At 56.2% G+C, this 23,449-nt stretch overlaps 1 protein-coding gene across 1 annotated transcript in view; it reads left to right on the forward strand.

Moving 5' to 3' along the window:
- CORO2B (coronin, actin binding protein, 2B) overlaps positions 1-21,443 on the forward strand; it is a 28,676-nt gene extending 7,233 nt beyond the window's left edge. The window contains exons 2-12 of the mRNA XM_009995138.1: positions 1,050-1,250; positions 14,340-14,456; positions 16,877-17,026; positions 17,824-17,988; positions 18,554-18,670; positions 19,014-19,118; positions 19,223-19,319; positions 19,796-19,908; positions 20,494-20,584; positions 20,673-20,806; positions 21,312-21,443. Of these exons, the coding sequence (XP_009993440.1) occupies positions 1,050-1,250; positions 14,340-14,456; positions 16,877-17,026; positions 17,824-17,988; positions 18,554-18,670; positions 19,014-19,118; positions 19,223-19,319; positions 19,796-19,908; positions 20,494-20,584; positions 20,673-20,806; positions 21,312-21,443 (1,422 nt within the window). The remainder of the gene's footprint in view (positions 1-1,049; positions 1,251-14,339; positions 14,457-16,876; positions 17,027-17,823; positions 17,989-18,553; positions 18,671-19,013; positions 19,119-19,222; positions 19,320-19,795; positions 19,909-20,493; positions 20,585-20,672; positions 20,807-21,311) is intronic.
- The last annotated feature ends 2,006 nt before the right edge of the window (positions 21,444-23,449 follow it).

Below are 23,449 nucleotides of genomic sequence, written 5' to 3' on the forward strand. Positions count from 1 at the left end.
CTCCTGCCAGCCTGGGGGCTGCTGGCAGCTCCTGTGCAGCGAGGCTGCTCCCACTGGATGCTGGTGGGATGGGAAACAGTTGGGATTTGGGGTGGGATGTGGGGTGAAAGCAGCACAGCAGGAGCCTTGCACAGGGCTCTGGCTGTGGGCAGGTTTCCTGCAGGCCAGGTGGCAGATGCTGTGAGGATAGATTGGATATTGGGAATGATTTCTTCCTGGAAAGGTTTGTCAGGCCCTGGCCCAGGCTGCCCAGGGCAGGGGGGGAGTCCCCATCCCTGGAGGGGTTTCCAAGCCCTGTAGATGTGGTGCTGAGGGACGTGGGGCAGGGGGGGCCTTGGCAGGGCTGGGAAACAGTTGGGTGATCTTCAAGGTCTCTTCCAGCCCAAACCATTCCGTGATTCTACAACTCTCTCTCTTGCTCGTGCCAGTGCCCTCATTTCTGCACATGCAGCTGCAGCACTTGGACTTGGTGTGGGAATTCCTGTCCCTGGGAGGTGCTGAAGGGCAGGTTGGATGGGGCTTGGAGCAGCCTGGGCTGGTGGGAGGTGTCCCTGCCCATGGCAGGGAGGGTGGATTGGATGGTCTTGAAGGTCTCTTCCAACCCAAGCCGGGGTGTGATTCCCTGATGCTGTGGGGACACCCAGAGGGGACACAGCAGAGGAGCCCAGCCTGCAGCCCCCCCGGGCTCCCTCCCTGCTCTCCTTCCACCCCGGTGCCTTCACGTGGGCCTGACCAACCCACTTCCAAGTCAGTGCATTAAAAGCCTTAATTCCTTTGTCAGACGGGCACGAAGCGCCTGCCCTGCGTGTTCTGCCTCATGCTGCAGAGGAGACATCAGCATCAATTTTGCAGCAGGCACCTCCCCCAGCTGCCCCTCACTTCTCCTGTTATTCTGTAAAAGAACATCCAAAACCCTGATTTTTTTCTATTTCCCAACCCCCCAAGTGCATCACGTTGGCAGGTCCGAGCACGGGCGCTGGGGAGCGGCGCGGGGGGCTGGGAAGGGGGGATGTTTTGGGAAGTCTCAAGGCTGTGTCTGTGCCCAGCAGATGTCATGGCGCCCGCAGTACCGCAGCTCCAAGTTCCGGAACGTCTACGGGAAGGTGGCCAGCCGGGAGCACTGCTTCGATGGCATCCCCATCACCAAGAACGTCCACGACAACCACTTCTGCGCCGTCAACGCCCGCTTCTTGGCCATCGTCACCGAGAGCGCCGGCGGCGGCTCCTTCCTCGTCATCCCCCTCGAGCAGGTGAGGCCCTGGCGGGGGTGACGCCGGTCCCGAGGCACGGGCAGGTGCTCCAGCCCTTCTCATGAAGGCATGGAGGGGTGGGACGAGGGGGGAATGGCTTTAAGCTGGAAGAGGAGAGATGGAGGGTAGACGTCGGGAAGGAATTCTTGGCTGTGAGGGTGGTGAGAGCCTGGCCCAGGCTGCCCAGGGAAGCTGTGGCTGCCCCATCCCTGGCAGTGTTGAAGGGCAGGTTGGATGGGGCTTGGAGCAACCTGGGCTGGTGGGAGGTGTCCCTGCCCATGCAGGGGGTGGGACTGGGTGGTCTTGAAGGTCCCTTCCCACCCAAACCAGTCTCAGTCTGGCATTCTAAATGTCACACCCTGGACAGCCCCAAAGGGAGAACACGGCTGTGCGCCCACCTTTATCTTTGGAAAAGCCCTTTTGCCCAGGGCACTGGTGGAGTCCCCATCCCTGGAGGGATCTCAAAGCCCTGTAGATGTGGTGCTGAGGGACATGGGGCAGTGGTGGCCTTGGCAGGGCTGGGTTAATGGTTGGACTGGATGATCTTCAAGGTCTTTTCAAACCCAAACAATTCAATGATCCTACAATTCCGTCTCTTCCTCACACAATCTTAAGTTCCTATGGAACCACGCTCAGGGTGGGATGTGATGCCCAGCCAAGTGTTGGTCCCCAGGGTAGACACAGAGCTGTGTCTCCTGGAGGAAAAAACCCATTAGCAGTGACCTTGAACGTGACACAAACATCACTTTTGCTTTGCCCCTGGAACCAGAGCAGCGTTTGGGATCCAGCGGGGCGGGAAGGAGGAGCTGCCCTCCCAGCCCCAGCACTGCTCCAGGACACTTCCCCCCACAACACTCACATCTCTCCTGAATTCCTCTTTAATTCCTGGAGCAGAGTCAGCTACAGATGGAAGAAATTATAATCAGTGTCTTAATTGCAGCACACAGCTTGACTCTAATGAATATTCCAAAAACCAGGAGCTTTGTGGGAGCCGTCGGAGCCTCCAGCCCCTGTCTCTGCCCCCCTCCCCATGGCCCTGAGCTGGGAGGATGCCCACCCAGCACCCCGCTTGCTCGTGGTCCTAAATCTGGTGCTAATAACCAGTATTTCCAGCAAACCATCCTATTTTTTCCCTGGCAGCCACACCTGGGTGCCAGCAGGGTCAGAGCAGGGGGAGCACGAGGCCGTTTGCAACCTGTTCCGAGGGGATCGTGGGGCCCGGCTGGAAATCCTGGCAACGTTGCACCCAATCAGTCCCAGCCCTCCCTGACAAGTGGCTGCACACGCCTTTGGACAACCTCATCCCTTCATTATTTTTGTTCCTTTCAAATAGGGACTGATTAGCTCATTAAGAATAAACTAATTTTCTTTGGAAATCAGCCGCCCTCTAATTAATTGGCCTCCATATTTAGCCCAAGATAATTAAGGTAACCCAGATACTGCAGATCTACTCAGGATTTGATCTGCTGCCATCTTTTCATTTTTTTAAAATTACTTTTCCCCCACCTTTCTGCCCTTTCTGCTCTGCTCAGAACTGCTCACCAGGAGCCTCCTCTGCTCCGAGTGACATGATGTTTGCAAATGCTGAGCCAGATGTTGCTCTCCCAGCATCTCAGAAATGCTGGTTCCTTGTTTATGATGGGCAACCAAGGCAGGATCCCAAATTCTGGGTCCTCAGCCACTGGGAACCATCCTCTCCCCAGCACCACGGAGGTTTTTCTGCTATAAATGTCCCCAGTGAGTGGGTGAAGGAGAACTGGAGCTGAGGCTTGAGAAGAGGATTTGCTCCTCAAACCACAGAAGGATTCCAGGCTGAAGGGGAGAGGAGACTGTCCCCAAAATGTCTGTGTCTTCTGAGTCACCAGTAATGGATTAAGCCCCAGCACCACCAGCAAAACCCAGTCTTGCTCAGGCAGTGCAACTTTGCAGCTCAGGGCAATTCCATCCCTGTTTGTGCTCCAGCAGGGACCTCACATCTGCTCTGGATGTGCTCCCAGCAACCCTGAGCCATCCTGTGTGCTCTCCACCATGGGATGCCTGGATGGAGAGGGGCTGAGTGAGAAGGACCCATGAAATGACAGGAAAGCCAGGGGTTTGGGCTCCATTTAAAAAAAAAAAAAAAAATCTGTGTAAAAATCCCAGAAACATTAGAAATGCTGAAACTACATTATTCTCTTAGCAGAGAGAGCCTGAAGTTGGATCCTTACAGCCCAAGCAGCAGATTTCCCATAGCACTGCACATCCCTTAGCACCAACATTAAATCCAGCACTTCCACCCCCATCCTTGCCAGCACAAAGTCACCCACAGAGGAGCCTTCACCACTGCTGGGCTCTCAAACACTCCAGGGTACATGATTTTTGTTTTCCAGTTGATAAATTTAAGAAAACAAAAGCCAAACCAAAACACCCTGGTGCTGCAGGTCACCTGCACCAACCAGCCTGTGTCCTTCCAGAGGCTTTTCTGGCCTTGGGCTGGCCAAAACAGCTGAGGAAACCCAAGATTTAGTGGGATGGGGATTGATCTCAGCTGGGCCTGATGGCAAACTGGAAGGGGGCTGGGGGTGAGGGAGGGAGGAGCAGCTGGGGGGTCTGATGCTGCAGGGAAGGGGGGCTGGCATGGCTTGTCCTGCCAGGGCAGGGGTTTTGTTTCTCCTTGTTTTTCCTGGCCAGACAATGTTATCTGCCTGAAGGAAGCAGAGCAGGAAAGGGGAGTCTCTGTTTCTGTGGAGGAAGCTGGAGCCCAGAGCTGTTGTTCGTGTCTCAGCTGGGAGCTGCTGGAGCTGCCCCTTGCGTGGGCAGGGATGGGATGGGGCTCCACCGTGGGAACCTGGACAAGCCTGCCCAGGGCAGGAGCAGCTTTTCCTGGCCAGACAATGTTATCTGCCTGAAGGAAGCAGAGCAGGAAAGGGGAGTCTCTGTTTCTGTGGAGGAAGCTGGAGCCCAGAGCTGTTGTTCGTGTCTCAGCTGGGAGCTGCTGGAGCTGCCCCTTGCGTGGGCAGGGATGGGATGGGGCTCCACCGTGGGAACCTGGACAAGCCTGCCCAGGGCAGGAGCAGCCCACGGAGGTGACAAACCCATTGCTAATCCCTGTGGAGCCCCCAGACCTCCTCAGCAGCTCTGAGGGGGGACAGGGAGAGCCTGAGCAGGGAACTGCAAAGGGATGCAGCAGAGGAGCAGTGGCCCTTGACTGCGTGACATGTGTGACAATCACCCCTGGGGTGACCCCCCTTGCCTGCTGTGTGGCAGCTGGAGAGTGAGGGGAGTGGGCTGGGAGCCCTGGGCAACCTGCCCTGGCTCAGGGATGGCTTGTCCTGGCCCAAGGTCCTGGTGGCATCTGCACTGCCTGGCTGCTCGTGGCATTGCCCAAGGGATCCCCCCCCCCACAGGGCACCTACTTGCCAAGGCTGGGCTGAGAACAGGCAAGCTCATCACACAGCTGCTCTCCTTGGAACTGCTGCCCCTCAAAGTGCTCAGAGGTTTTCCTGCAGGGAAAAAAAATAATATATATATAAAAATAAATAGGGAATAATCTCTGTTTCTTTGTGCCATGAACCAGTTCCATGTTCTTGGAGCTTTTCTACCTTTAAAGGTAGAAAAAAAGGAAATAAATCTGTACTTTGGAGGGTTTTGGGGGGGGGTTTAATGGGTTTTTTTTGTGAATTCTTCTCTGGGTTTAGTCTGCAGGAGGGAGACACCTCCTGTAACCTGGGGCTGGGGAAAAAATACCCATAGGAAAGACCTGAGGGTGACAAAAAAAGCTGCCACCCCAGCAGTGCTGATCCCTGCTGAGCACTGATGTCCCGGCATTTCCAGGGAGATCAAGCCCGGCCTGGGGATCCGGCTGCTTCTAAAGCACCTGAATCAGTCGGAAAGCAGGATTTTTGACGCTTCTCGGAGAGCTGGTGCTGGGAAAGGAGGCTTGAAACCCCGGGTCCTGGGGCTGCCAGGAGCTTGGGAAGGGCAACGTGGGTTGTTGCCCCCCTTGATGCTGCAGAACTTGCAGCAAAACCGGGTGAAATTCAGCTTTTCCTGCCCCCTCTGCCGGTTAAACCAGAGAGAAACCCTCTCCTCGCTTTTTTTTTTTTTTTTTTGTTCCAAATAAACGTGGGTTTCTTTTTTAGTGTTCCACAATCCAGTTTCACAGGGACATTATAGGGGCTTTTGTCTCATTCATTAACAAGCCGGAGCGCGGCTGCTGCTTTTGCGGTGCAGATAAAGGCTCCGAAATGAGGCTTCGGGGCTTTAATCCCCTGCAAATGGTTCTGGGAGGTTGCTGGGCGGGGTGGGGGGCTCTGTGGGTCCCCAGGGCAGGCGGTGGAGGAGCTGGGACACTTACAACCCATCGTATGTATTTCATTGATGCGTATTTTTATCCACACAGGGGGAGTTAATTGATATTTAAGCGTTTATCCTGGCAAAAAAAACCCCCATCAAATAACAGAACAACACCCAAAAGGCATTAAAAAAGGGCTGATTTGTCTCCTTGCTTTATGGCTTGGTTTGGTTGTGTAACAGCAAGGGTAGTGAAGTCATCCAGAAATTGATGTGATTTTAATGGGAAGTGAAAAAATAGGAGCTTTTCTTTATCCCAAAGCACCCCTGAAACTGGAGTCTTGCCAGAGACAGTGATAGCACCATGGATCCTGGGGAAACTGAGGCACAGCAGCTTGTGGTGCTCCCCCAGGGATTGTGGCATGGAAGAGGGACCTTGTGGGACCAGGGATGGTCACTAGAACCTGCTGGGCACCTTCAGACATTCCAGGGCTTGGAATTGCTGTTTCCATGAAAAATGTGCCATAGAATCATGACACTATTTGGGTTGGAAGGGACCTCACAGACCACCCAGTCCCACCCCCTGCATGGGCAGGGACACCTCCCAGCAGCCCAGGCTGCTCCAAGCCCCATCCAACCTGCCCTTCAACACTGCCAGGGATGGGGCAGCCACAGCTTCCCTGGGCAACCTGGGCCAGGCTCTCACCACCCTCATAGTGAAGAATTTCTTCCTGATGTCTCACCTAGATCTCCCCTCTTTCAGTTTAAAACCATGACCTCTTGTCCCCTCACTGCCCTTTCTGCTGAAAAGTCCCTCCCTAGCTTTCCTGGAGCCCCTTCAGGCACTGGAAGCTGCTCTCAGGTCTCCCTGGAGCCTTCTCTTCTCCAGGCTGAACACCCCAACTCTCACAGCCTGGCTCCAGAGCAGAGCTGCTCCAGCCTGGATTGTGGCATGGAAGAGGGACCTTGTGGGACCAGGGATGGTCACTAGAACCTGCTGGGCACCTTCAGACATTCCAGGGCTTGGAATTGCTGTTTCCATGAAAAATGTGCCACAGAATCATGACACTATTTGGGTGGGAAGGGACCTTAAAGCCCACCCAGTCCCACCCCCTGCCATGGGCAGGGACACCTCCCAGCAGCCCAGGCTGCTCCAAGCCCCATCCAACCTGCCCTTCAACACTGCCAGGGATGGGGCAGCCACAGCTTCCCTGGGCAGCCTGTATTGCTGATTTCATGCACATGTTGCTTGATTTTTGGGGTCTTTCCATGGATCTGTTGTACTGAGCCTCCCTGGAGCAGCTGCCAGCCAGGTCAGCTGTGTGTCCCACCCCTCCTGGGGATGATCCTGCTGGGAACACATGTCCTTGCTCAGTCTGGCCAAGGTGGGGCCATGCAGACACTCCCATCCAGAGGTTTGCAGCCACTGGAGGCTGGATGAGCATCCCAGGAGCAGGGATGCTGCTGGGAGGGCAGGAGAGGTGGAGAGGGGGGATGTCCAAAGCCCAGCAGCACATGGTGGCCGTGGGCAGCCTGGGTCCTTGCCGAGGGTTTGTTCAATTCCTCTCTTGCTCCTGCAGGATTTGTTTGATTTGGTTCCTAATAACCATCCATTAACCTGCCCCGACCTTCCCCTGTAGGGAACCAGAGCTGGGAATTGCCCCGGGTCAGGACAGCCTGGTTTGGCTCTCAAGGAGCACAGACCTGCTGCAAAGAGACACAATAAATGTGTTTGCTTTTCATCTCAGCCCGTGGAGACTCGTGTGTGCTCAAGGATTTCCTGGCAAACCCTGTAAATCCCCTGTGGCTCAGCCAGCCCTCCCCTCACCCCCCTGGAAAAGCAAATCAGGGATCAGGGAGGTGCTGGCAGGGGAAGGGTGGCCTGGCCAGTCCTGGGGCTGGTGGTGGGTGCCCCTTCCTCAGGGAGGTTCCTCACCCCAGGACAGGAGCTGGCGTCGATGCTGGAGGGATGTGGCTGCTGCTGGAATGTTTTCCAGGCAGGATTGGTTGGAGGGTAGAACTGAATTAAGGTGTTTGTCACATTTTTAGAGCTTTGTAGGAGCCATGAGGATGGGGTAGTGGGAGGAGTCCCTGCCCATGGGTTGGGGTTTGGAGCCAGGTGATCCTCAATGTCCCTTCCAACACAAACCAGTCTAGGATGACATGATGATTTGGAAACGTTCTGGGCTTGTATTTCCAGGCAGGCTGGTGAAAAGCAGATTTTGTTAAATGCATAGATTAAAATCTGACCTTCCTGCTGGTTCTAGAGCAAATGTGGAGTCCTACCATCCTGAGCCTGGAGCCTGTGCTGCTCTGAAGGCCTGAAGTGATGGTGCTTCCCATTGCTTGAGTCTGGTGAGGGCCAAGACATCCGTGGGGATGGACACTGGTCTCCAAATTGCTTCTGAGCTCACACCACTCACAGAAACACTTTGATGACTCAGAGTGACAGAAACTCTGTGCTGTGAGGGTGGTGAGAGCCTGGCCCAGGCTGCCCAGGGAAGCTGTGGCTGCCCCATCCCTGGCAGTGTTGAAGGGCAGGTTGGATGGGGCTTGGAGCAGCCTGGGCTGGTGGGAGGTGTCCCTGCCCATGCAGGGGGTGGGACTGGATGGGCTTTAAGGTCCCTTTGAACTCAAACCAGTCTGGGATTCTCTAAGTGGAGCTTCTGAGAACAAAGAGGCTTTGCAGGTCCCAGTGATGGTGTTCCCCTTCCCAGAGCCCTGTGTCCATCCCTCCTGGGCCTTGCCTGCTGCTGGTCCATCTCTCCTGGCTGCTGCTCCAGCCGTTCCCACGGGAAGGTTCCTTCTTGGTCACCAAGCAGCAAAATAACTGAATCAAACCAACTTTACAAAAATTCATTGTCCTTTCTCCCCCAACCAGAACACCAGTATCATTCTGCTTTTCAAGCCCTCCTAATTGCTGCAGCCAAGGGAGGGCTTTGAGGGGCTGAAGTTGCTGGAAGATTTGCTCCTTCCAGCTCATGCCATGGGTGACGTGGGAGCTGCAGGAGCCTGGGGAGCCCGGGCAGGCTCTGGCTGGAGGGACAGTATCTGGGTCACTGAGCTGCCCTTAGCTCAGGGATCCAGTGATTAGGATTCCCTGTGGCTTAATGCACAGCTCTGGGGAGGGTGACTCCATGGGGAGCTGTGCCATGAACCCCTGATTTTAATTTAAATACCTTTTTAGGTGCATTTTTTTCCTTTCTTTGGCTTCTTCTCCTCTCTCAGGAGCCCTGGGCAGGGGCAGCTCCTGCCTGCCCTCAACTTACTGTAATCAAACCTCTGCATTTCTTGAGCAGAAACAACCCTCATCACCAAACTCTGCTCCAGCCTCTAGAAAGGCTCAGGAATTTTGACCAAACCCATCAAATCTGCTTTGCAAAGGAAATCACTGAGCTGCTTGCTCCAAATTCAAGTGATTTGGGTATTAACTGGTGCAGTTACAAGGTCTGTGGGTCTGGAATTGAGCAGCTGCTGCCTGGATCTCTGCCCTAGACCCTGTGTTGATGATGTTGTGGTGATGCAAATATGGAAACAGGGGGAAAGCTCCAGAATCTGAGCTGTTTGGGTGAGCAACGTCTGGGGGTGTATTCATGTAATAACCCATCCAGCTGTGCTGTGCAGCCCATTAATCCACAGGAGGGTGACTGGGAGGTACTGGGAGGCAGAACTAACGAAGCACCAACGTTGCTGCCTTTCCCTCCACTTTCTCTGTCTCACTTTTGGGTTTTTCCTCCCCAAATCTTGGCTTCTTGTCCCTGGAGGCTGCAAATCCATGTCTTGCTCTGGGTGATGTTTGTGTGCAGGATGAGACCCCAAGCTTTTCACAGCAGGGTTTTTGCAGTGGAGCCTGGGAGAAGGCAGCAGCTCTGGGGGTCTCCCCAGGTGATGGGCAGCTCCTTCCTCACATCCCAAGCATCCACCAGGACCAGCAGCCCCTCTGGGTATCCAGCCAGGGCACCCAGTGCCCTGAGGGAACAACTCCTGAAGGTGACCACTAGTTTTAGATATTGAGATGTTTTTAGTGAAAAGCAACATTTGCCTAAATCTTCCCTTCCAGCCCTTTTGGAAAATTTCAATTTAGGGGAAAACTAATTTTTATCTCTATATAGATAATAGATATAGATATAGATATAAATCAAAGCTGTTTTCTAGGCTCTGCATCAGAAATACTTTAATTTTTATTTAAATGAAGGATTTGCCTTCTCTGCTGAGGATGGGGGGTGGTTCTGGGGTCTATCCCTCCAGCTGTGGCATCATCTGGAGTCTCTGGAGCTTTGAGTCTCCCTGGCAAAACTGTCAGCAAGTGACTTGGCTGGGTTTTTATCCCCAGAAAGCTGCAGGGATGATGACAGCACTACTGAAAGCCAGTGTGGGGCAACAACCAGGAAAAGGCCTTTTCAGCTCTCAGAAAAAGGCAGGAATGTCAAGCAGGTTGATGCTGCCACTTAGAGGGGTGAAGCTGCTGGGTAAATGAAGGGAAGAAAATGCATTGGGGGTGGCAGGAGGCAGCAGAGGGTCCAGGGCTGATGTGGCAGCTCAGATCTGAGCCAGGTTGTGGCTGATGGGCAGAATAATCTCAATTTTGGCTCTCTGAGCAAGACAAAGGGAGTCTGAGACAGGCACAGCCACCCCATCCTGGCTCTTCCACCCTGCCCTGCCCTGCAACTGGCCCTAAGAGGGGCTGAAATCCCACGGGCAGGCACCAGTCACCCAGGGGAAAATTAACCCCGTGGGCTGGGAATTTGGCGTGCAGGGCCCTAATTAGAAAGAGGCTGATGAGTTAGGAACCAGCCTTGCCTTGGACAGGAATGTGATCCCATCCCTGGCACCCCCGGGGGATTTAATGACTACTTGCAGAGAGGGGGAAGGGCACCCATGGCCCTGGAGCAGGGATGTCCCTTTGGTCACTTACTGAAGGCAGGGAGAGTAGGCACTGGCTTTATTGTTGTTGGTTTTTTCCCCCTTCACCTCCATAGATGAAATAACCCAGATAACCAGGTCCTGGGTGTTTTAAGGCCAACCTAGTTCTCATCTTGTATTTGGGCCGTGGCCAAGGGATGACTTAGAGCTGCAGCAGCAACCTGAGCAAGAATATTCGCTCTAATAATTATTGAGCAAGAATTTCACTCTCATAATAATGAAGAATCTCCCCAGAGGAGGCCACAGAGATGATCCCAGGGCTGGAGCAGCTCTGGAGCCAGGCTGGGAGAGCTGGGGTGTTCAGCCTGGAGAAGAGAAGGCTCCAGGGAGACCTTAGAGCAGCTTCCAGTGCCTGAAGGGGCTCCAGGAAAGCTGGGGAGGGGCTTGGGACAAGGGCAGGGAGGGATGGGATGAGGGGGAAGGGTTTCCAGCTGCAAGAGGGGAGATGGAGATGAGATCTGAGGGAGAAATTCTGTGCTGTGAGGGTGGTGAGAGCCTGGCCCAGGCTGCCCAGGGAAGCTGTGGCTGCCCCATCCCTGGCAGTGTTGAAGGGCAGGTTGGATGGGGCTTGGAGCAGCCTGGGCTGGTGGGAGGTGTCCCTGCCCATGCAGGGGTGGGACTGGATGGGCTTTAAGGTCCTTCCCACCCAAACCAGCGTGGGATTCTGTGGAAAACAAGAGAGCAGGCTGAGGGAGGGATGTGTTTTTGCCGGGCTGGGTTTATCTCTCTGTCGCTCAGTGCAGCTCCTGCCGGACACAGCCCGTGTCCCCCCGTCTGTCCCCGTCCCCTCCAGCCCCCGCCCCGCTCCCCGGCCGCAGCAATGCAAGGTCCCTGCAAGGTCCCTGCAAGGTCCCTGCAAGGTCCCTGCAAGGTCCCTGCAAGGTCCCTGCAAGGTCCCTGCAAGGTCCCTGCAAGGTCCCTGCAAGGTCCCTGCAAGGTCCCTGCAAGGTCCCTGCAAGGTCCCTGCAAGGTCCCTGCAAGGTCCCTGCAAGGTCCCTGCAAGGTCCCTGCAAGGTCCCTGCAAGGTCCCTGCAAGGTCCCTGCAAGGTCCCTGCAAGGTCCCTGCAAGGTCCCTGCAAGGTCCCTGCAAGGTCCCTGCAAGGTCCCTGCAAGGTCCCTGCAAGGTCCCTGCAAGGTCCCTGCAAGGTCCCTGCAAGGTCCCTGCAAGGTCCCTGCAAGGTCCCTGCAAGGTCCCTGCAAGGTCCCTGCAAGGTCCCTGCAAGGTCCCTGCAAGGTCCCTGCAAGGTCCCTGCAAGGTCCCTGCAAGGTCCCTGCAAGGTCCCTGCAAGGTCCCTGCAAGGTCCCTGCAAGGTCCCTGCAAGGTCCCTGCAAGGTCCCTGCAAGGTCCCTGCAAGGTCCCTGCAAGGTCCCTGCAAGGTCCCTGCAAGGTCCCTGCAAGGTCCCTGCAAGGTCCCTGCAAGGTCCCTGCAAGGTCCCTGCAAGGTCCCTGCAAGGTCCCTGCAAGGTCCCTGCAAGGTCCCTGCAAGGTCCCTGCAAGGTCCCTGCAAGGTCCCTGCAAGGTCCCTGCAAGGTCCCTGCAAGGTCCCTGCAAGGTCCCTGCAAGGTCCCTGCAAGGTCCCTGCAAGGTCCCTGCAAGGTCCCTGCAAGGTCCCTGCAAGGTCCCTGCAAGGTCCCTGCAAGGTCCCTGCAAGGTCCCTGCAAGGTCCCTGCAAGGTCCCTGCAAGGTCCCTGCAAGGTCCCTGCAAGGTCCCTGCAAGGTCCCTGCAAGGTCCCTGCAAGGTCCCTGCAAGGTCCCTGCAAGGTCCCTGCAAGGTCCCTGCAAGGTCCCTGCAAGGTCCCTGCAAGGTCCCTGCAAGGTCCCTGCAAGGTCCCTGCAAGGTCCCTGCAAGGTCCCTGCAAGGTCCCTGCAAGGTCCCTGCAAGGTCCCTGCAAGGTCCCTGCAAGGTCCCTGCAAGGTCCCTGCAAGGTCCCTGCAAGGTCCCTGCAAGGTCCCTGCAAGGTCCCTGCAAGGTCCCTGCAAGGTCCCTGCAAGGTCCCTGCAAGGTCCCTGCAAGGTCCCTGCAAGGTCCCTGCAAGGTCCCTGCAAGGTCCCTGCAAGGTCCCTGCAAGGTCCCTGCAAGGTCCCTGCAAGGTCCCTGCAAGGTCCCTGCAAGGTCCCTGCAAGGTCCCTGCAAGGTCCCTGCAAGGTCCCTGCAAGGTCCCTGCAAGGTCCCTGCAAGGTCCCTGCAAGGTCCCTGCAAGGTCCCTGCAAGGTCCCTGCAAGGTCCCTGCAAGGTCCCTGCAAGGTCCCTGCAAGGTCCCTGCAAGGTCCCTGCAAGGTCCCTGCAAGGTCCCTGCAAGGTCCCTGCAAGGTCCCTGCAAGGTCCCTGCAAGGTCCCTGCAAGGTCCCTGCAAGGTCCCTGCAAGGTCCCTGCAAGGTCCCTGCAAGGTCCCTGCAAGGTCCCTGCAAGGTCCCTGCAAGGTCCCTGCAAGGTCCCTGCAAGGTCCCTGCAAGGTCCCTGCAAGGTCCCTGCAAGGTCCCTGCAAGGTCCCTGCAAGGTCCCTGCAAGGTCCCTGCAAGGTCCCTGCAAGGTCCCTGCAAGGTCCCTGCAAGGTCCCTGCAAGGTCCCTGCAAGGTCCCTGCAAGGTCCCTGCAAGGTCCCTGCAAGGTCCCTGCAAGGTCCCTGCAAGGTCCCTGCAAGGTCCCTGCAAGGTCCCTGCAAGGTCCCTGCAAGGTCCCTGCAAGGTCCCTGCAAGGTCCCTGCAAGGTCCCTGCAAGGTCCCTGCAAGGTCCCTGCAAGGTCCCTGCAAGGTCCCTGCAAGGTCCCTGCAAGGTCCCTGCAAGGTCCCTGCAAGGTCCCTGCAAGGTCCCTGCAAGGTCCCTGCAAGGTCCCTGCAAGGTCCCTGCAAGGTCCCTGCAAGGTCCCTGCAAGGTCCCTGCAAGGTCCCTGCAAGGTCCCTGCAAGGTCCCTGCAAGGTCCCTGCAAGGTCCCTGCAAGGTCCCTGCAAGGTCCCTGCAAGGTCCGTGCAAGGAGCTGGGGGTCACTGCAAGGTCCCTGCAAGGTCCCTGCAAGGTCCGTGCAAGGAGCTGGGGGTCACTGCAAGGTCCCTGCAAGGTCCCTGCAAGGTCCGTGCAAGGAGCTGGGGGTCACTGCAAGGTCCCTGCAAGGTCCCTGCAAGGTCCGTGCAAGGAGCTGGGGGTCACTGCAAGGTCCCTGCAAGGTCCCTGCAAGGTCCGTGCAAGGAGCTGGGGGTCACTGCAAGGTCCCTGCAAGGTCCCTGCAAGGTCCGTGCAAGGAGCTGGGGGTCACTGCAAGGTCCCTGCAAGGTCCCTGCAAGGTCCCTGCAAGGTCCCTGCAAGGTCCCTGCAAGGTCCCTGCAAGGTCCCTGCAAGGTCCCTGCAAGGTCCCTGCAAGGTCCCTGCAAGGTCCCTGCAAGGTCCCTGCAAGGTCCCTGCAAGGTCCCTGCAAGGTCCCTGCAAGGTCCCTGCAAGGTCCCTGCAAGGTCCCTGCAAGGAGCAGAGGGGGTCCTTGCAACCCATCTGTGATGGGCACCTTGAGAGGAGGCTGTGCTGTGCACTAACCTCTGCAGGTCCTCACTCTGCTGGGGTGTCAGAACCAGGTTGTGCCTTAGAGTCTTGCAGAGCTTTCCATCCATGTTGAAGGATCCCAAGAGGGGGTCCTTGCAACCCATCTGTGATGGGCACCTTGAGAGGAGGCTGTGCTGTGCACTAACCTCTGCAGGTCCTCACTCTGCTGGGGTGTCAGAACCAGGTTGTGCCTTAGAGTCTTGCAGAGCTTTCCATCCATGTTGAAGGATCCCATCAAGTCGTGTCACAGTTAAGTTATTACAGTCATTAAGCAATTGTTGAACATCATTAAGGCTCCAGCCTTAAAAATAGCAACTTTATGCCTATTATTTTTTCTCTTTTGTTTGGTTTATTTTACACTGCAGACAGGCCGGATCGAACCAAACTACCCCAAAGTCTGTGGTCACCAGGGCAACGTGCTGGACATCAAGTGGAACCCCTTCATTGAGAACATCATCGCCTCGTGCTCCGAAGACACCTCGGTGAGCTGGGATGCTTCAGGCCAGCACCTCCTGGCACCCTGCCTGAGCAGGGGGTGGGACTAGATCATCTCCAGAGGCTCCTTCCAACCCTCCCCGTGTCAGGATTCTGGAATTCTGTGGCTCAGCCACCTCAGGAGTGAAAAGAGGGGGAGATATTGATGCAGAGCAATAGGCAGATTGTTTCAATCCCTGGCTCCTGTGTCACCAGTGCAGGGGCTGTGGCCAGTGCCCAGCTCCTCTGCTGTCCCCAGTGTCACTTATTGTCACAAGTGCTGCTCTTTCTGTGTCCCCTGCTGCAGATCAGCCCTACAGCTGTGCACAACAAGGTCCTTTTTATTTCCTTTTCCCCAAGCCCAACAGCAACACTATTATTAATCCTTCTTGCTCTCAGAGGGCTGCGACTTCTCTCGTGGCCTGATCCACCCAGGGATATGAGCAAGAAAAGGCTCCTTTCATAGGCCAGGGGAGGAGGAATCAGGTCATCTTCATGTAGCTTTGCATCCTCCTTCTTGTTTTCTGGACACAAACCAGCCCATCCCAAAGGCTGTGTCATAAAGGGGGAAAAAAACCAACCTTGGTACAAGGGAGAAGATCAGAACCCGTCGCCCATCCTGCACGGCAGAAGCCAGGGCTTGGGGTGACCCAGTTTTGAACCAGTTCCAAAGCTGCCTCTCCTGATCCTTGGAGCTTTGCTGCGTTATCACCCAGTGCCTCATCCTCTTCCTCCGTTCCCTGCGTTGGTGTTTTACATGAGCTGGAAGCTTGGCAGGGAAAGGGATGGAGCGGGGGGAGCCGTGCAGGTGGTGGCCGTGAGTCACGGGGAGCTGCCTCCTACTGCAGGTTGTAACCTTGGGAACAGCAGGGGCTGGGAGGGAGGGAGGGAGGGAAGGTGCTTCATGTGCCATCCTCAAACCTGGGAAATGAAGTTAATTGCCCCTGAGGCTGTTTGGATTGGAGAGGGCTGGTGGGAGGTGGTTCCCCTTGATGGGGATGAGTTGGAGGGGGGTGGGCTTGTAGCTCCCAGTGCCAGCCCCTGCTTGGGGTGATGCTTATGGGCAGGTCTTGCACCTTTGGGCTCTCCCTCCTTGCTCCCAGGCTCAACAAACCCATACCCATCCATCCCTGTTTCCATAACAGGGTCTGCCCTGGTGTCCTCCCACGGGGACTGTGAATTGATTGTTTGTCCTTGCAGGACAATCAGCAGCAGGGCTGATCCTCTGCTTCCCTGTCCTGCTGCAGCATTGCCAGCTGCTGAAACGCTGCAAAGGCTTTTTTTGGGAAGGAGCTTTCCAAGGGCAGGACAAACCCAGCAGGAGGATTAAAAGGGGAGTTCCCCAGTCTCTGTAGGTGTTTCTGCATTTTCCCTGTGCCAGAGCTCTGCGAGGCACGGAGCTGATGTGGCCTCAGAGATAGAGGAGGAGTTTTGCAGCAGGGCAGCTTGTCTGCAGGACACGTCCCTTTGTGGAAAGGGGTTTTTAGGGAAAAATTGATCAAGGAGGCTTCTTAGGATGGGTTGAAAGAGAAAGGCTCCAATTCTGCAGGCTGGATCCCATCTGTCTGTCCTAGTGCCATGGGAGGATATGGATAGAGGCACTTTGAGGGCTGCTCCTCTATTTTTTAATTAGTTGAGTTTTTTTAATGATAATTTTCCAAAAGCATTGTTTTCATCCTAGGGTGGGAGGAGGTGGCAAAACCCAACAGTTGAGTTTGGGGTCACCTCTAGCTATGTCTATGCTGGCAGCAGGACAGTGTTGGTACTGCAGCCGCTTCTGACACATTGGTTTTCAGGGACTGTGGTGATGGGAAACCTGCCTTGAACAGCCCAGCCCTGGCTGCCACCCCCTTTTTTTTTGCAAGGAGTGATGAGCTCCATTGGGAGCAGCTGTGAGGCTGTGCTGCAGAGCCCAGCCATGCTTCCCAGCTGAGCACGGATCCTGGAATCAGGGAATGGTTTGGGTTGGAAGGAACCTTCAAGAACATGGGCAGGGACACCTCCCACCAGCCCAGGCTGCTCCAAGCCCCATCCAACCTGCCCTTCAACACTGCCAGGGATGGGGCAGCCACAGCTTCCCTGGGCAGCCTGGGCCAAGGTCTCACCACCCTCACAGCAAAGAATTTCCCCCTCAGATCCCATCTCAAACTCCCCTCTTGCAGCTGGAAACCCTTCCCTCTCGTCCTGTCTCTTCTCCTCAGCACCTGCAGTCCAGAGGCAGAAGCTCTGCCACCTTTAGGCACCGTTCCCCCAGTGCTTGCTGATCCCTTGGGATGGGCTCTCTGCTCCCCCCTGCCCTCGCTGGGGACCGGATCAGCCTCAGGACAGGCCTGAGGGAGCAGGATGAGGGCACTGCAGGGATCCAGGAGCCCCCTTGGGAGGGCTTCAGGTGGCCCAAACCCACCCCAATACCTGCCTTATTCCACAGGTGAGGATCTGGGAGATCCCAGAGGGCGGCCTGAAGAGGAACATGACGGAGGCCGTCCTGGAGCTGTACGGGCACAGCCGGCGCGTGGGGCTGGTCGAGTGGCATCCCACCACCAACAACATCCTCTTCAGCGCCGGCTACGACTATAAGGTGAGCCCAGCCTGGCCCCGCTGCCCAGGGCTGGCCTTGCAGAGGCTTTGTCTGCTCGTGACACAAGTGGGAGCTCCCTGTGTGCATCCAGCCGTCTGGAATGAGGCGACCCGCCCTGCAGACAGCAGATGGTGCCTCCCTCCTGCCAGGGCCTCGCACCTGCTCGTTTTAATTTTGCAGGAGCAGCAGCTGTGGGGCAGCCCTGGCAGGGGGGAAGGGGCTCTGCAGGTGATGGGGGGATGGTTGCAGCCCAAATAGGAGATGTCACGATACCCAAAGCAGATGTGGAGGCTGCAGGAGGGGTGGGGGATCTCCAGGAGTGGAGACACCAGGGCAGCATCCCACCTTAGAATCATGGAATTGCAGGCTGGTTTGGGTGGGAAGGGACCTTAAAGCTCATCCAGTCCCAGCATCTGCCTCCTGGCCAGAGCAGTCTGGGAGTCCTGCCCTCAGCATCCCACCCTGGCTGCAATCCCCATCCCTGGCAGGCACAGACCACAGGGGCACAGAGACCCCCAGACCCCCCCTCCATCAGCTTCACCAGGGAAACTTGGGAGGAGGCAGCCTCAAGCAACACCCAACTCCAGAATCATAGGCTCCCAGACTGGGTTGGAAGGGACCTTCAAGTCCGGTCCCCCTGCATGGGCAGGGACACCTCCCACCAGCCCAGGCTGCTCCAAGCCCCATCCAACCTGCCCTTCAACCCTGCCAGGGATGGGGCAGCCACAGCTTCCCTGGGCAACCTGGGCCAGGCTCTCCCCACCCTCACAGCCAAGAATGTCTTCACTTTCCTGCAGGTCCTCATCTGGAACCTGGACATCGGGGAGCCAGTGAAGATGATCGACTGCCACACGGACGTCATCCTCTGCATGTCCTTCAACACTGATGGCAGCCTCCTGGCCACCACCTGCAAGGACAAGAAGCTGCGGGTGGTGGAGCCGCGCTCCGGCAGGGTCCTGCAGGTGTGGTGCTCGTGCAGCAGGGGATGGGGGGGTCAGGAATGAGGTCCTAGGGAGGAATCCCACTGGAAACACGTAAAAAACGTTTGCAAGGTACAGTTGACACTCGTGTTTTGCATGTGTCAGGGTCTGCGGGTCATTCTCTGCTGTGGGAAGGGGCTGTTTTTTTTTAACTAGAGGGAGATGATGGGGAAGGCTCAACCTCACCCCAAGCACGGGAGTTAGAGGCTTTTGTTCTTTTAGTAATTAAGAATCTGTGGAAAACAGTAGAAATGAGAGGGGGGCGCAGAATGGTCCAGAAAGAGCCCCAGTTTGGAGGAAGATGGTGGCTTCTCAGTGAAGGTGGCATCTAGTATTTAGGGCCATGGGCATATTCATTTTGGACAGACACTTGATGGTATGTGGGTGCTGGCTGCCCACGCAGAGCCGCCTTCCACTGGGATGAGCCAGAAGAGGCACTGGGGGGATGGCAGGTCGAGGTACCCCCCAAGGAAGGGGCTGTGCCAGGGGCAGGCCTGGGGGCCGTGGTGGGGCAGGGGCTGCCAACGAGCCTGCTCCTGCCTTGCAGGAGGCCAGCTGCAAGAACCACCGCGTCAACCGGGTGGTGTTCCTGGGCAGCACGAAGCGGCTGCTGACCACGGGGGTCTCGCGCTGGAACACGCGGCAGATCGCGCTGTGGGACCAGGTGGGTGCCAGGACCCCCCCCTGCCTCCCCACTGGGACCCCTGCTCTGCACAAATGGTCACAGAACCATGGACTGGATGAGGCAGCCACAGCTTCACTGGGAAACCTGGGCCAGGGTCTCCCCACCCTCACAGCAAAGAACTTCTTCCTCAGATCTCACCTCAATCTCCCCTCTTGCAGCTGGAAACCCTTCCCCCTCATCCCATCCCTCCCTGCCCTTGTCTCAAGTCCCCCCCCAGCTTTTCTGGAGCCCCTTCAGGCACTGGAAGGTGCTCTAAGCACTGTCTTCTTCAGGCTATTTATTTCTTTCCCTGGTTAATAATGTATTTTTTCCTCTTGTGCAGGAAGACCTGTCCATGCCCCTGATCGAGGAGGAGATCGATGGGCTCTCGGGTCTCCTCTTCCCTTTCTACGATGCTGACACACACATGCTGTACCTGGCTGGCAAGGTAGGGCTTTGGTCCCATGATTCTGCAGCCTGTCTCTGCCCAGGAGAGGTTATCCAACCTCACGTTGGCCAAGCAATGAACTGTTCCTCTTGTGCTGGCTCCAGGGTGACGGCAACATTCGGTACTACGAGATCGGCTCAGAGAAGCCCTACCTGAGTTACCTGATGGAGTTTCGCTCCCCCGCCCCCCAGAAAGGACTGGGTGAGGATGGCCAGGCTGCCCAGCCTGGGGCCTGTGGGGAGAGGGGGGAAGGAGCTTAATTAAAATGCTGCTTGGAACTGGGTTTGGCACAGGTTGGGCAGTGGCTGTGCTGGCTCTGAAGCGTCAGCACAGGGCAGGGTTCCCATGGCTGTGCTGTCCCTGTGGTGAGACAGTTGGGCTGTCACCCTTCCCGCTGGCACAGGCCTTCACCAGAGGACATACCTTAAGATTCTATGATGATGATTCTGTGACATCAGTCTGTGGTTTATCCTGAAGTAAAGCTGCTCACCCCTTTCCTGGTGTCCCTGCAAACGTCCCTGCTGTGGCCCAGGTCTGTCCCCAGTGTGATGGCAGGGATTCATTCAGCCAGGATCTGGGTGTCCTGACGGAGAGCAAGGATGCTTTGGGGTGCTCTGTGCTGGGGAGGCAGGTGGGTGCCCGTAGCTCCGGGGTTATGGTCAGTGTCTCCTCCGCAGGGGTGATGCCGAAGCACGGGCTGGACGTGTCGGCCTGCGAGGTCTTTCGTTTCTACAAGCTCGTCACCCTCAAGGGGCTGATCGAGCCCATCTCCATGATCGTGCCGAGGAGGGTGAGTCCTTGGGGTGGTGCCCGAGGGGGTGGAGAAGCCCCCACAGCTTTGCTGACCAGCCCCACCACCGAGTCTCTTTGCACCAGTCTCAGACCTCCCCTTTGTTATGATTCCAAGGGGATTTTTACCCAGGGTTTAACAGGAATGTTTTGAGGCAACACACCTCTGCCTTGCTCCAGGCCTTGGTGCAGTCGTGGGGTTCAAAGCAGTGGTCCCTGGTGACAGAAAGCGAGGGGCTCATCTCACCTGGGCTTTGAGGGCTGTTTCCGATGAAATACATCTCGGAGCTGGAGCAGGACTTGTTGTTTGCCTTCCCAGCACCATCGAGGCTGGATGCAAACCCAGCAGCAGTTCCCAAAGCCTGTGCCCCAAGCACAGTGTGTCTCCTCCGACTTCATGGTGCAAACACCAGCTGGTTGCCACCCCACCTGGCTGGGGTGGCCTGTGCTGAAGCACTGACCATTTCCAGCACCTTGTCATTGTGCTAAATTGAAGCTGGGAGTTCAGACTGGGAGCAGGTTCACAGAAGTGGCTTTGTTGTGTGGTTTTTTTTTGTTTGTTTTTTTCTTTCCCTGTGTTTTCCAGTCAGAAACGTACCAAGAGGACATTTACCCCATGACCCCAGGGACCGAGCCAGCCCTCACCCCCGACGAGTGGCTGAGCGGGGTGAACAGAGGTAAAGCCACCAGGGTGGGTGACACCAGGCAGCGGGGTGGCACCACGACCCCCCTCCCCGACCCCTTCCTGTGCTCTGCCCCGCCCAGATCCCATCCTGATGTCGCTGAAGGAGGGCTACAAGAGGACATCCAAGATTGTCTTCAAGGCACCGGTGAGGGAGAAAAAAAAGGTTAACGGCATCGACCTGCTGGAGAATGTGCCGCCCCGGACGGAGAACGAGGTAGGACAATGTGGGGACAAACCAGGGCCTGGAGACAAACCAGGGCCTGGGGACAGTCACTTGCTGGTGGGGACACTTCCTGGGTGCTTGGGAAGCCACCCCTTTGCAGGTCTCTGCTTGTGCTCCCAAGCTGAGCTGCCTTGGACACACATTTCCCCGCAGCTCCCAGAATCCTGCTCCATAACCACACAGCACCCAGAAGGAGCAGCACTGAGCTCCTGCATTTCTTCATTTTTATTAAAATCCTCCTCTGGGAACAGCTGAGGGTGGTGCTGGGGAAACATCAGCACTTGCTCCTGGAAAGAACTGGTTTTGCTGGAGCTGAGTTTGCAGATGGCATGTGCAGGGTGTCCCCGAGCCAGAGGCTGCAGCAGGAAACCCGGCAGCGCGGCAGACGAAGTCGTGTTGCCAAAGCAGCCGAGTTATGAAACAGCTCCAGGGGCTGGTGAGTGGCTGGTGAGTGGCTGGTGTGGTCCCTCCAGCTCCTTCCTTCCTTCCCTTCCAGCTCCTTCGGATGTTCTTCCGACAGCAGGACGAGATCCGGCGGCTGAAGGACGAGCTCTCGCAGAAGGACATACGGATCCGGCAGCTACAGCTGGAGCTGAAAAACTTACGGAACAACCCGAAGAATAATTAACTTCCAGGGACGTTTTATAAATAAACTTTCTTTGTTTATACTCGCTCTTCAAATTTATTGTATCCACTCACACAGAATATTGAGCCAGAAGTCAAGTGACCTGCCAAGAGCCCACTCGCTAACTGGAACTGCGTCCTCCTCGGCTTGTCCAGCACTAACACCACCAGACCCCAGAGGCAGCTGGAGCTGTGTCCCTTCTGTCAGGATTTCCCAGCACAGGAGGAGCTGAGGTGGTGGCCAATCCCAGGGAAAGCCTGATGCTTCCTTGCTATTCTTTTTTTTTTTTTTTTTTCTCCTTCCTATGCAAAGGACAACCCAACCAACACACCTGTGTGTCAGTGGGTGCAGAACTGGACGCGGGGTGTGGGAAGGGCTGGATCCACAAAACCTGCTGCTGCCGTGGTGGGAACCTGGGACCCTTCCCGTGCTGCTGGGGTGGTGGCCATGGACACACCCAGGCTTTGGTTGGAGCAGCCTGTGTGTCCCCAGGCTGCAGCCTGGAGAAGGGAGTGGCTCCACGTGTCCATGCATCCCTCCAAGAGCACCTACATCCTTTAACTGAAAAAAAGGGGCTGGGTTTCCTAACCTGAGGGGGATTTTTGCTCCCTCTGCATCTGCAAAGAGGGATTTGGCCACTTCTGTGCTGCTGGGACATGGGGAGGGGAAGGATGTCACTTGGTTGGCGCCGAGGGTCCCCGGGCAGACTCACCCCATGGGATGGACCTGGTGGGGACTTGTTGGCATCAGCAGCCAAGGGGGGTGTGGATTAGGCCTGTAGCACAGGGAACGACACCAAATACTGCTGGTTTACTAGAGATATAATATATATTTTAAGTACAGCAGCAGCTGAACTGCCCGGCACCGCCCGTGCGACAGTTTCTCCTCTCTGTTGGTTGACCTTGTGCCCTGCTCCTGCTGTTATGATCCATGTGCTGTCATTGCCTATTATTTATGCTACTACGGAATAGTGATGAAATAAAATGTTTTCAAGATACCCAAACCTTGCCCACTCCATCCTTTCTCTGGGGTTGTGTGGTCAGAGCTCCTGGGAGGTGCTGTGCTCTCTGGAGGCACATCCCTGAGTGGGGGAAGCAGCCAAGGATGAATCATTGAATGGCTTGGGGTGGAAAGGACCTTTAAAGGTCACCTAGTCCAACCCCTCCTGCAGTGAGCAGGGGCATCTTTGCCCAGGGAAGCTGTGGCTGCCCCATCCCTGGCAGTGTTGAAGGGCAGGTTGGATGGGGCTTGGAGCAGCCTGGGGTGGGGGGGGATGTGTCCTGCCTGTGGCAGGGGTGGGACCGGATGGGCTTTAAGGTCCCTTCCCAAGCAAACCAGTCTGTGGTTCTGTGATCTTCAACTAGACCAGGTTGCTCAGCACTATGTCCAACCTGCATGTTTCCAGAGATGAGGCAGCCACCACTTCTCTGGCCAACCTGTGCCACTGCCTCTCCACCTTCATCATAAAACATTTCTTATTACATCCAAGTCTGGCTCTCCCCTCTTTTAGTTTAAAACCATCACCCCCTGTCCTATCCCAACAGGCCCTACTAAGAAGTCTGTCTCCATCTTCTAAACCTTCTGTGCTGAGACAGGCCCTAAATTCACAGCTAAAATGCAGTGGTTCTGTGGCTGCCCCAGGCAAAGAGCTGGTGTGAGGGATGTCAAGATGGAAACAGAGCTTTAAGTTCCATTTCCTTCATTTTCTGGGGCTGAGGAATGTGTTCTCTTTTGATGTCAGGACTGGAGGAGCTTCTTGGGTTTATCATGGCTGGTTCTTGGAAGGACAACCCCCCTTTTGAAGCCATTCTCAGGTGCCTGGTGCTGAGCAGGGGTGACAAGAACCTGGCTGAGGTGATTTGTGTTTTCTGGCCTTGTGCAAAAGGCACATGTTGGGACTGACTCCCTGGAATTATCTCTGCTGAGGGAAGAGCCAAGGCTTCTCCAAACCTCCTGAATCGATGCAAAGGGAGCACAATTACAGCTGTGGGGGGTGGTGATTAATGAGC

The sequence above is a fragment of the Chaetura pelagica genome, unplaced genomic scaffold (genome assembly GCF_000747805.2).
Source record: "Chaetura pelagica isolate M959 unplaced genomic scaffold, ChaPel_1.0 scaffold833, whole genome shotgun sequence".
Lineage (NCBI taxonomy): Eukaryota > Metazoa > Chordata > Aves > Apodiformes > Apodidae > Chaetura > Chaetura pelagica.